The 13566-nt window shown below is 37.2% G+C and overlaps 1 protein-coding gene across 1 annotated transcript in view; it reads right to left on the bottom strand.

Moving 5' to 3' along the window:
* Positions 1–13566, bottom strand: part of PTPN4 (protein tyrosine phosphatase non-receptor type 4) — a 125230-nt gene that overhangs the window by 40094 nt on the left and 71570 nt on the right. Inside the window, exons 11-12 of the mRNA XM_086615921.1 lie at positions 8733–8796; positions 2577–2749 (exon numbers count right to left, since the gene is read on the bottom strand). Of these exons, the coding sequence (XP_086472047.1) occupies positions 2577–2749; positions 8733–8796 (237 nt within the window). The remainder of the gene's footprint in view (positions 1–2576; positions 2750–8732; positions 8797–13566) is intronic.

Genomic DNA, 13566 nt, shown 5'->3' with positions numbered 1-13566 from the left:
TATGAGACATCCTACCTGAACAAGGAGGGAAAAACAACAACAACAAAAACACAAAAACTTTCTCACTGTGAAGGTGGTGAAACACTGGATCAGGCTGCTCAGAGATGATGTGGCATCTCCACACTTGGAGACATTCAAAACCTGGCTGGACACAGCCCTAGGCAACCTGCTACAGTGGACCCTGTTCGAACAAGGCATTGGACTCGACAAGTGTCCAGAGCTGCCTTCCAACTTCTGCCATGCTGCGATTTGGCAAAATCTCTCTTTTCACACCTGCTGCCTGCTAACTTCCTGGAGTTATACGTTTTTAACTTAACAAGCATTAAGTTGTCTATATACTCCTCCATTCCTTTCCAACAACTCTAACGTTGTATTTGCCTTTCTATAACTAATAGTTGATTTAACATTTTCAGAGAATTAACTACAAAGGTCCAAGACAGTAATTGCTTATTTATAATTGATGTTACTCTTCTTTTCTCTCCCTGTGTAGATTATTTTGCAATTTTGGATATGGAACTTGATCTATCATTTTATTGCCTACTCACCCTCATTGCTACATACCACTGAAACTCTCTCCAGTCAACTTCAGCTTTTACAACAAAAACTTCCCTTCCCTCAGTGATAACCTCCCTTCATTGTGAAGAAGGGATCTACTTGTTTCCCTGGTTAAAACAGTTACTAATATATAATAAAACTCTTGATGTTTTGGCAGTTTAACTTCTTATTAACGAGTCTTTGCTGAGGAAGGCTACAGTGACCACTTCAAAAATCCAAGGACAGTGTACAGAAGTATTTTCTCATCAGTAGTCTTCTTGGTCCCTCCTGGAAGCAGCTTTTATTTTTTTTAAAAAAAATCTTGCTTTAAAATTTGCTTTATTAGAATCTTTCAGCCCAATGGAAATAATAGTTCAATAGCAATAGCAATACATTTAATAGTTCAATAATTTCATGTCTCTGGTTTCTTTGCCCAGCCAAGTTTTGAAAGCCTTCAAAAATAAGAAATCCTGCAAGATCTCCAAGTAACTTCTTCCAGTAGTGCACTACCCTCCTAGAAATAAAAAAAAAACAAAAACAACTTTTTCTAACATCCAGCTACAATTTTCAAAATTAAATTTGTGGCTGTTGCTCCTTGTTCTATCACCTGTCATTAACCAGCTGCCTAAACCAGCACAAGTTTAGCTCCATCATTTCTGAAACTGCCCTTGACGTAGCTTTAGGCTTGCTACTAAGTTCCCCCTGAACTTCCTCTTCACCAGATTAAACGAGCCCAGTGCCCTTAACCTCCCCTTGTGTGCCGTGTTACTACTATTGTGTCGCCTTCTAAACAATCTCTCAAACTACTTACAGAAACTCTAGCCTTTTGGCTGCTTCATTAACTTTAATGACCTTCTTCATTTTTATGCAGTTTCCCTTTTCATCTTACATTACCGTAAGTTGAATGTCATCATCAAAGAGCTATTCTGTAATAGTAACCACAATGATTCAAATTCAAAATCTTTACAAAAACGGGAAAAGCTCCCTTAAATTCACTACAGTAACACTGAACCAAGTCTCAAACACTGTTCAGGATCACAGAATGCTGTTTCTCAAATGGGTGCTGTGAATGCTGGTCAAAAAAATAGATGGTAAAAAAGTTGAGCCGCTGAATTACTTTCCTCTTTATACATTTATGCAATTCACAAGTTTAACAGAAACAGCCTGTTATTGTGTTGGCCAGTTTTTCATCATCTCTCTCTGTACGTCACAGACTCTGTTGCCATTCCAGACGGATGATTAGTAGGAGCTCCATTATTCTCCAGGCATGATTTAAACCATCGGCGTTTTGCATTGCTTGCGGAGACAGTGAACTCAGCTATTTAACTAAGACTTGTTTTTTTTAATAAAAAGCATAAAACACTTTAAAAATCAACACCAGCCACTCTATCATTAGAATAGAAATTGCAATTGGAGATTATAGTTATTCCACAGTCATTCTTTGCACCTTCAAGCTTTTTGCCCATTATGTCAAGCTTATCCTTAAAAGTTATGGACTTACTTTCATCATTATTTTCTTAACTTCTGGTTTTGGTGCAGAAAACATGTTTTTTGTCTCCACCTAGTTGTCTATTTGTATGCATCTAGTTTAAGCGAGCTTTACTTGTACAAGCTTCTTTTTGCTGATTTCTGTTTGATCTTTATTTAGATCTGTTTTGTCGCTGCTGCTGCATGCAGGATCTGAAATCTATCAGTTTTCAAAAACACCAGGCCAAAGGCTTTGAAGTTCTGAGACAACATTTTTAAGATAAACATAACCCAGTAGGTAAGCAGGCAAAGAAATGCAGCCTGTGAGATAATCTCAGAGTACTAGCTTGATAACAACCGCTAATAATACAATAATTGTATTTCCAAGATATCCTACAAATTAACTGACATTTGAAACTTAGGCCAGGGAAACACAGGAGGGGAACAGTTGCAGAATTCAAAAGCTACTTGAATTATGGCACCTTTTAATATAGATTCTAAATAATTCTCTATGTTTATTGATGAGTTGCCTGTTCTCTTATATTCTTCCCCATATATTTCAAATCAGCACTTACCAGTACCGGAACTTGGAACCCAAAGTGAAATAATGTGCAAAAAAGTTCTTCTGAGGGGGGAGTGGTCTGTCCAAACGGAAGAACGTGTGATGTTCAACACAAGCTTTCCACAAATTCTTACATGCTCGATAATTCACCATATTGAATCCCAGTAACGTTTCTCTAGATTCATGCTAAAAATGAGAAAAAAATATTTCAGATAAAAATTATTCCCAGTTACTTTTGAAATTAAGATAAATACTGTTAGGTTTTGGGGTTTTTTTCCCGTAATTATGCTTTTTGAAGTGATTTGCTAATTTTACCTTAAATTTATGTATTATAAACCCTTTTACAATATCTCTAAGTTTTCTGTAAAGGAATTTTAAAGTTTACAGTCACTTTTTTTTTTTTTAATAAGGCTGCTCACAGGTTAACAGATGGGAAGCAATAGTCCAAAAAGGTGGGACCGAAACCACATTTAAAAATTTCTCTGATTCAAGAACTCAAAGGCAACATGCCTCCCTGTTTCAAGATGACTACAGTTAAGAGAAGAAATTGTCACGCACACGTGTCAATTAGAGATTGTGAAGTTACTGACTGATATGCCTACTTCTAAATGGTTAATTAGGTTCCTGGTAAAGGAAAGAAGCAAAATCGTACAGCAAGCTAAGCTATTCTGCCTGTTGAGGGAGCTTGATTACAAGCTTTGTAGGCAAGAAAACCATCATCAGCACCCTGCTTTCCCTTCACAGTACTAAATTCTGCACGACATTAGCGCACCTTAACTGGTTTCACTTAGCAGTAAACTGCTTTGCCAAGTTAAGATTTTGCTGGCCTGCTCATCTTTAGATCTGCTGAGACACTGGGCCACAGACCTGCAACTCTTCTCCCAGTGTTGTATCTGGGAAGTTGTCAGGACTAATGGCTAAGAATGGCACTGTGCTTTCAGTCATATGATGAATTTAAGGTAAAGAATAAAACGAATTCAAAAAGTAAACAGAAAATTCTGAGTATCTATTGACAAAATTCAAGAAATTATATGCAAGAAACTAAAACTTGATATTTTACTTCAGTTCACAAAATTTACTTATATCTCTTTTCTTAATTTCCAAGTATTGCCAACTGTTCCCTGTATTTTCTAGACATGTTAACAGAAGTACTTAAAAATTAAGTCACGAACAAGGGAACAGAAATTAAGTCCATTACCTATTCAGTTAAAATTTATCAACAATGTTATGTACAATAATATAAACAAGATACATTACTATTCTGCAAGATAGCAACTACGTAAAATTATGGACTGCCTTATCTGTTTCCATAAAGTATGAACCACCTAGGATTTTTAAATTCCAACAAAAAGTTCTCATGATGTAGCAAATTTTAATGCTCTGTCAGTCTTTTACACTATTGGAAAAGAGAATTTCACTAATTATATGAGCTGCTGATCATGCATTTTCATGTCACTCTTAAAGCATTATGCGTTAGGGAGGCAAAAAAAAATCCTGCTGTTTCCTCTAGTTTGTATTCCAGAGAATGTGCTGATCTGATTCTCATACCATCATCTGATCACTAGATCAGGCATGAAGCATGAAGGAGGAGCTGGCATGGCAAGAAAAGAAGGAGCCGAAGCTAGATCAGCCTAATTGTAATGCGGAACAGCACTTCCACAGGAACTTGGCGTGTCAGAGCTTTAAAGGTACCTTAACAACAGTTCTATTCACAGCTTTTAAGGCTTTCTTTGCAGCGCAGAACTGATTCTCAAACCCTGCCCTTCAGCTCAATCACAGCTAGGAATCAATCCTTAAGGTAAAGAAGAGTGTAACATATCGGCTCCTAAGGGCACCCATTCTTTTCCTATCCACCCTTGCAGGTTCTGTAAAACCCAAACGTAAGTTGGGCACTTGAAATTCATCTTTGCTGATGATTCTGGAGTGCAAGCCCTGGTTCTGCTGCTGTCTGGTAGCTCGATTTAGAGTAAGATTGCTCCTGTTTTCCCTGCAAATAGTAGGCTTGAATCAATGTGCGCTCAGCGTTAATACCCCAAGGCAACACTTGTTAGTGTCGATGGCACTTCAGCCAAAAGCACACAAAATAACAGGACAGTCATACTGCAGCCTATGAGAATAGCACCAGGCTCCCAGAAGATGCTGAATGTTCTACAGTGTGACAATCACGTACAGGCATTTCAGGGTTTTAGGTCTGTTGAGACAGTGTTAGAAGACTACCTCAGGAAGTCACAGTTGGATTCTGCTCTAAAATTACTATCTTACTAATTACATCCTTGGTTCCTATTAGAGAGAGGAAAACAGCCTGCTTGCTACAGAGGGGGAGAAGAGTGAAGCAGCTGGAATGCAATACCTGTGATGACAGGCTCAGGGCCCAAGCGTGAAGCTACAGGCGCACCAAATACCATCATGTAAGTTAATGTAAATCACAATCTTACACCATGTGGCAGTCTACCTATAGAGTCCAAGAAGAAACACTGCAGGGATAGGGCAAAGTAAAGTCTGTCATGTTTGTGATTCCTTTTATTAAAAGGACAAAAAACAAACAAAAAGAACAGGATGGATATTGATTCCCCTCACACACACCACCTTGACCCTTGAACATTCACCTTGGGTGGGGACATTCATTCAAACCCACCTTTGCCTGATTCAAAATAGGGACTGCAGAGCAGATTTCTCACTGCTCAGGAGAGAAACTGGGTTGAAAACCACATTCTCTAGTGGGTCTCTTTCACTTTGCCTAAACTAAGAAAAATCCCAGAACAGAGCAAAAATTCCCTACTGCCATCTCTGAGAGAGACAAAAAACCTTGCCCTTTATAAGCAGTAGATGCTCCAGAGACTCAAGATATTCCACAAATAGTGGACTTGGATATTGTTTTGTTACAGACTCAAGTAATTTTTCAGTGGACATGTGGGCTCTAAAAGAGCAAAAGAACATGCTGAACAGCTTATTTGGCTGTCAAAGAATCAAGACCACAAAAGCATGCTGGACAGCATTAAGAGCTTGACACTGACTACTGACATTACAACAGCCAAGGGTGAAACCAACTAAAACCAGAGAAGCTTAGGGAAACATCTAGAAAAATGAAACTATTGAATTGTTCTCAAACAGCTTCAAAGCACATAAGGGAAGCAGCATATGGACCAGGCAGAATAAACAAAAATACGGTGCAAACACCTGCCATTGGAGTTATGGGTCAGGGGCTTCTAATGTCAGATGAACCAGTCATACATATAACATTCTTTATGTCCCATAAAATCATAAAGAAACAATGGCAAGGAAATCTACTCCAGTGGATGCGTGCTTCAGCTACATAATTGTCAAAGTACACAACCAGCTTCCATTCAAGATTATATTATACTACCAGTGGAAAATGACTTTGATATTAAACTGCTTCACCTGACTTCCTTTAAGTGATTTATTTAAACACAGATATAATCTATTAAAAGTAGGCAAATGACTCTACTTATGTTGATGTCTCTAAGTAAAGTCAAGTCAGGGAATAAATTTAATAGACGATTAAAAGATAAGGCATTTGCACTTTTGAGGGCAGTTTCAATTAAAAGCTCTCAACACTCATTAGCAGTATTTGAAAAATATGTTTAGGACTACTTAAAGGCATATCTAGCCCACTTTGGAAAAAATAAAAACCACCGGCAAATTCCTCTCCCAAGTCCACTAATCTAATATCCCTACAGCATCTCAGCTTTGCATCAGAATAAACATGGTTGCTCAGCTGTACAATTTGTTATATATTTACAATTTTGAAACACATCATCAGCACACCATGAATGACTGTGTATTTAAAAACACCTGCTTATGACATGGCAGTGAAAATACAAAGCACTAGACCAGAGATATTTTACATATCAAATGTGCAATCACTGAGTCACTTCACCTAGTTTCTGCTGCCTATAAAGTGCCATTTAGGCTGCCTTCATTGTTAATGGGAGTGAAAGCAAAAGTAAGCATATACCACCAGAGAGCAACTTCATCCATCCTAAAATGTACTTCCAATTCATGCAAGATATTCCACCCTTGGCACGTGTCTGGTTACTATAGAGGAAGTCTAATGATTGGCTTTGCTTAGCTAATCCTCATGAAATAGAAGACATGTTCTTTTAACCTAACTGAAGCTGAATATAGGTGAGACGAAGCTTATCCTGTGAGTCTACTCAGGGAAAGTAATTCTGGAAACAACAATTTTAATATTAAGTTTGATTAAAAAATTAGTTTAAGTATGCCTTCTTTGGAAGCCAAATTGGAGCTTTGATCTTGAGATATTCATGGCTTGGAATGAATGAAAATTAAGTTCTTGCCATCAGTTTTCATCTGATACATAGAGTTTAAAGAAAAACAGTACGAGGCTTTTTAACTTGTTGGCTTGGATAAGATTTCTCAGAAGAGAAATTACATTAGTTACATATACTACATCCTGGTGCAAGTAACAATATGCAGAGTATTAAAAAGCAACAGAACAAACAAGATGAGAAAGCTGAGAAAGCTATCTTTATATTATCTTCAACTCTATGCAGACTTTTCTTCTGCAGAAAATAGAGAAAACACTCAAGTACAGTACACAGTGCAATTTTATGTCTAGGTATCTCAATCTTCAAGGTCCTGAACTCTGCTACTACAGACTTTTCCTCAAGTTCTGATTTAGAAAACAACTGCAGTTCCTAATTTCTGAATTCCAAATAAAAACCCAAATTCTCATCTCAGATCTAAATACAACATTCCTGCAACTGTAATGGAAGTTATACACACTGGTGTCAAGACAAAATTTGACCTCTGGGCTATCAGAGATCAGTTTGCCTTTGAGAACTGGCCTATAGCTCCTCCAGGGTGTTAAGAAATACCTGTTTCACCATGATGAAATATCTGCACACAGCACCCCTTCTCCCTTTTTGTATCATTACGATTTTTCTGCTCATCTTGCATGATGTCTGCTCACATTGACAGATACTCCTGTTTATTTCACGTAACAAAGTTGGGGTTTTTTTCTACACATAATTACTCCAAAATCCTCTAACTCCTCTTTATCCTACTTCTGAAATGATAGCTACTCACACTGCTCCAAGCACTTCTCCCGTCAACTCATAAACAATGAAGTGTCTGCATGTGCTCAGGTAGTTCCATTTGTGAAAACTGTGAACTCCTGGGCTTCAGTTTACCAGATTTACTTTTAAGATAGAAAGTTTGACTCCTGTTTTCAGTACTAGTACTAGTCACCAGCCATTAGTCTGATCTGACGTAACAGATGTTTCCCCCTTCTATTTTTCTTGTTTAACTATATTGTCTCTAAATCTAGATCAGTCCTATAGTAATCAAGATGCATTTCTGCCTAGAATTCATCTTTTTTTATCTAGTCAGTAAATGCATTTCAGGTCTTCAAATCCTTTCAGCTATGAGAAGTGTACAAAACCTTTTAACTAATCTGATGAGTTAATCACGTAGTCGTATTTTTAAGTAATTCCTCCATCTTTCCCCAGTGATATGTCTGTGATGGGTTCAGACTAATCTCTTGGAGGCGTGGAACAATACATTTCTTGCTGAATTAAACACGCAGTGGTCCTATGGTGCTTCACAGGGTAGCAAACACACATGACACGCAATGATATGCACATTCTTCAGAGAGCTTCAACTTTTTCCCCAACAAATTAAGAAGTAAGCATAAAAAATTACCATATGTAATTCAAAACTGCAAAGACACTCATCTCTTCTGTTCAAGTAATAAAGTCAACTTCTATTACTAAACCTGAATAATATAAACCAGCATGTTTTAACCACATATTTACTTACAAGCACATATACAACTGAAGCAGATTAAGTATTATCTTTAATTTTGTTTCTTCTGAAATTTAAATTTAATATTGATCTACTTTCAACTTTTTCAACATTTGTCTTATATAAGCAAGTTACATTTCCTTTATGCGAATGTAAACCAAAATGTATCTAAAATATAAGGCAAATCAAATGAAAGAAGTCTTAGGAAGCATTGTAATGGCCCACTGAAGAACTGAAATAGCTGGAATGTTGGTGAAACTGTGCTTTTAATTGCAGATAAAGGCGAGAATCAACACAATATCAGCCAGTACAATGCAGACGTGCAGTATGGAGAAATTTCATTGCTTTCATTTTTTGAAATGAATTTTAAAACAGTACTCACCAATTCTTTCCTAAGTTGAATAAAAAACTGTTTGCACTTAAAAGAAATTTTTACAATCTTCAACCTAAATGAAAAATAAAATCACAATATTTAAACTCTTAGCATATTGAATCATGGTTAAAGGCTATAATACATCTACTGAAAATATACATTCTAGAGAGAACAGATTTAATTTCATTTCCAAGAAATTTTGATAGACAAAAAAAAAGATACTAAAGATTATATAAAATAGCTTGTAAAATTTGAAATTTATAAGCCATATATTTAAGTTATCTACCAAATTCACTTCTTTCCAACCTAAACTCAAGGCAGTTTCTAATTTATGTGTCCTTTCCCAGTTCCAAAGTCCAAAGAGCTATTCTATCCCCAGGTCATTCTAACCAGATGTCCTCTTTTCTGAGACCGCTTTCATTATCCCTTAGAACACGAGAAAAATACTTTATCTTCACCTGATTTCTGACAGACATTCTTTCTCTATGTTCTTATATATCTTTACATATAACCAGAACTTGTTTTAGTAAAATAGCTAAGACAAGATATGAGCACAGAGATAAGAACTTGCAATATTGGTATTTATAAAGTCAAAAACCAAACCAAACCAAAAAACATTACACCATGAGGAGGAAAAACATTTAAAATATCACAACAGAGAATAATCAGCCTACAGATCTTTTCATCTTGCAGGTTATCTATAAATATACGAGATGCTGACAGTAATTCCAGCCAATTTTTGATGGTCACTGCAATGCTAGTTATGGTAAACAGCAAAAGACAGGCCATATTTGCATTACAATCTAATTATACACTTTTTCAAAGAACTCCACTATTAGGATAATGCACATCCTTTATTAAACATACAGGAGTATTATTTTGGTCAAGAATATAAACAAGGTCACAATTGTAACAAGAAAAAACGTAGTAACTTCTGTGACTTTGACAAGAAACAACTGATAGGATACTGCAAACTGCAGAACACTAAATTCAAATGCTATCTCACTCAAAGGAGATTTCACTGACAATTGGCACGAAACTCAAAGCAAAAGAGAATCTAGATCACACAGTTAACTTGTGGGAGATCACACAGCAAACTCTTCGCGGGTTACAATCAACCTTTTACATAGTATGTTTATACACAGCACCCTTGCTAATCTGAACTGTCATCTCTGATGGTCCCTGGACTTCCAATTATTATATTGGTTTGGTAAAGCCACACAATAAAGAAAAAAACCCAAACAAACAAGCAAACAAAATCAATCAACAAAACAAAACAAAAAAGTCATGTCAGTAAAGATATAGTGCTACAATTTTTGAGATAAACTTATTCATGAAGTATACACAGGGATCTCAGTAGTGACTGGAATTACTACTTGCATATTAACCATCTTGTTGAATAAAAACCCTCTAGACTAGGAAGGATGAGAAGCAAAACATTTACAGACACTTAAGTTGGATATCTATATATAGAAACTTCTTAACGAAATCAAATGGAGACATTTTTCTCCAGGGGATTATTCAGAGTAGGAACGTAACTTGGATGTCCTAATTTGTTGTGAGAGTTTCTATCTCCAATAACATAAAGAGAGTTTGGAAATATTAATCTTTAAATCATGCTTATTTAAATATTTTGCCATTTCTTTTGCTTTCCTAGCTTTACCATTAGTTTTTAAAAAAAAAAAAAAGCAGCAGCTCTAACTTTGTCCTCATTGTTGGGGTGGTTTGGGGTTTTGTTTGTTCGTTTTTTCAATTCTCTAACAAATTGTTGCTATTGAAGTTAGTTTCTCAAGGTTAGAGACTATAAAGGGGACTCCAACTTATCTACTGAAATCAAATTACTCCATTGGCAATGCAGGAATTTTCTTAGCACCTCCTGTGACACACAATTGCTTAAGAATAATTAGGGATGTGTTCTAAAATTGCTTGATGAGAGAGACACTAGTGATTATAGCAGACTGGAAAAAACATGAAAAAATTTTATTAGACTATTTAGGCTGCAGTTAACCAGAAGGATGTTACGATTAATTTTGTAAAATTTTGGGTTACAGAGCAATTTAAAAAACATTTTAATATATACATTTTCTAAAAGCTGAACTGTACATACTCTATAACATATCAGATATGCATAGCATGCCAACAGAAAAACTGAAAATAAATCAAAATAATTCCATTTGTAAAAACAGTCTACTACTTTTTACACTTTTCTTTCCCCTCTTCTGCTGAAGAAATTACTGCCTTTGATGATTCACAGACTCAAGGAGAATGACAAGGATGAAAGCTGTCCAAGTTTTTTTTGATCTCACCCCATAATCTAGGCGGAGTGAGGTCAGCTGCCTTTTAAGCCCGAAACCATTTGGAACAGACTGAAAACTGCAACATTAGCCAATAAGGTCCAACTCAACCCATACGAGTCACCATTCAAGTACAAAGAAATGACTCAGCGAAGCTGAATCTCAGCAATTTTTGAAAAATACAGCAGATAAGAGAGTTCAAATGCACTGCTAATACCCTGCTACTCATTAAATAAGAACATTCATACTCGGCCAAAGCAAAAGGCAGGTCTGTCGATGTTTCCTTTCTCTGATGGCTGGCAATGGTGCAAATCCAAGGAAAAGGGTAAGAACAGGCAGCCATCAATAATATTTTCTTGGTACAATTTTCCAGTCTCCAGTCATCTCAGGCATCATAAATCATAAGATATATCTTTTTAAATGAAGAGAGAACTAAAAGTTCTAGTCTAAAGCGAGGATTGTACTCAAACACACGGAAGGAGTCTCGTGATATCAAACCCTGGTTCTCACTAAGGACTTCACCATCCCAACACTCGCCAGGAGGGTGGTAAGGAAGGACACAAGCAATCCAGCAAATTTCTTCACCAAGACTTCTTTGACACAGGTTCTGGACCAGTCAGCTAGGGAAGATGAGTATGAGATGCTCTTGGTAGCAGAACTCACAAACAAGGAAGGATTGTCCAGATGAGTATGAGATGCTCTTGGTAGCAGAACTCACAAACAAGGAAGGATTGTCCAGATGAGTATGAGATGCTCTTGGTAGCAGAACTCACAAACAAGGAAGGATTGTCCAGATTTAGTACTCAAAGACAAACTTGGCTCCAGCAACTGAGAGATGGTGAAGCTAAAGGTTCTAAGGAAAGCGAGGACAGATGCAGCAGACTAAACAACCTTGGAGTTCAGGAGAAGAAACTCCAGCTTGCTCAGAGCTCTGGTAGGCAAAATCCCTTGGAAATTGCCCTTTGGGGCACAGGAACTGGTGAGAGGTGGCCAATCTTAAAGGACAATCCTATCAATCCAGAACAATCCCGATGTGCTAGAAAACATGCAAGCATGGGAGGAGGTCAACTTGGACGAACTTGGAACTGCTGTCTAAGCTCAAACACAAAGGAAGTGTACAGGATGCGGAAGCAGGATCTGATGACCAAGGAGGAACACAGAAGTACTACCTAGGCATTCATGGATAAAACTAGAAAATCCAAAGTGCAACTGCAGTTGCAACTGGCAATGGATGCAAAATCCAACAAAGCTTTCCAGGGGTCCATCAACTGTAAAAGAGGCAAAGGAAAGCATGTCTCCACTGTTGGACACGTGATCTAGCAACAAAGGAAAGGCTGAGGTACTCCATGCTCTTCTCCTTTGGTCTTCAAGAGCAAGATCTACGCCCCGAATTCCCAGGTTTCTATGCCTGGTAGCACAGTTTGGGGAAAAGAGGAACTACCCAGAATACAGGAAGATCAAGTTAGAACACACCGGATAAAAGGCAATCTCCTTTGTTTTCCCTTATTACTGCCTTGTCTCCCTCCTATTTGATTTCTGCCCATGATCATAAGGTTCGTAATATGCAATTTAGATACAATATGAAATTAAGAGGAGGAGGGCAAAGACATTTTTCTTGATTCTTCTCTGAGCAATACAGTTAAGCTTATATTTCTTCCCACATACACACGTCTGCCCTCTCACTTCTCTCAAAACTCAGCTCAGGAGTACTGAAAAAGGGATATCTAAACATATACTGTAGCCATATAGCACTGGGAAGACATTACACAGCTCTAGTTGCACAGGAGAAAGAGTAAGTGGAAGCAAGAAGAAAAAGTATCAGTACTGGTGTCACTGGAGCAGCTGCATGACTATGGATGAAAAGGAAAGATAACAGGTTTACTATTGAGCTATATTGTGAGAAATAACATTTCAGATCCTTACTCATACCAAAAGAAAGCCTATAATAGGACGAAATGGGGGGGGTGGGGGGAGGTGGTTTATTTGGGTGTTTTTTGTAAAGAGCAATTATGTTGGTACTATAGTCTTCACAGGAAGAAACTAATGTCCCTGATGTGAGTTGATATGGTTGAATACAAAGAAGAATTGTTTAGGTAATTCCACACACACAAAAACCACACTAAGAATTTAGATCAGCAACCCTGGCATGCAAACAATACGAAGCAGAGCTCACAGAAAGCTCTACCTTCCAGCAGGGACATGTAGCTTAATTATGACTTACATTGTACATACTCAGTAATTTACCAGTGTGTTTTATAGAACCTATTTCTACTATTACTGTTTTCTCCAAAAAATAGCAGTAAAAGCAGCCTGAATTAAAAACCTTCCTGATTATTTTAGCATTGCATTTGTAAAGCAGCCTTAACCCAGCAATGGCTCTAACACGTCAAAACTCTTACCAGATAAAGGATATCTTTCTTAGAACGTGTCACTACTATACAGACAGGTCTGACTGACTAGTATGGTAGTTCCAGACTTACCATTGCAAGATCCTGTTTTAATTTACCCAGCTAACCACGGAGACTGAAAATTTACATGCTCCATAACTG

This window comes from Tauraco erythrolophus, chromosome 8, assembly GCF_009769465.1.
Source record: "Tauraco erythrolophus isolate bTauEry1 chromosome 8, bTauEry1.pri, whole genome shotgun sequence".
NCBI lineage: Eukaryota > Metazoa > Chordata > Aves > Musophagiformes > Musophagidae > Tauraco > Tauraco erythrolophus.
This window is presented reverse-complemented; position numbering and strand designations above follow the sequence as displayed.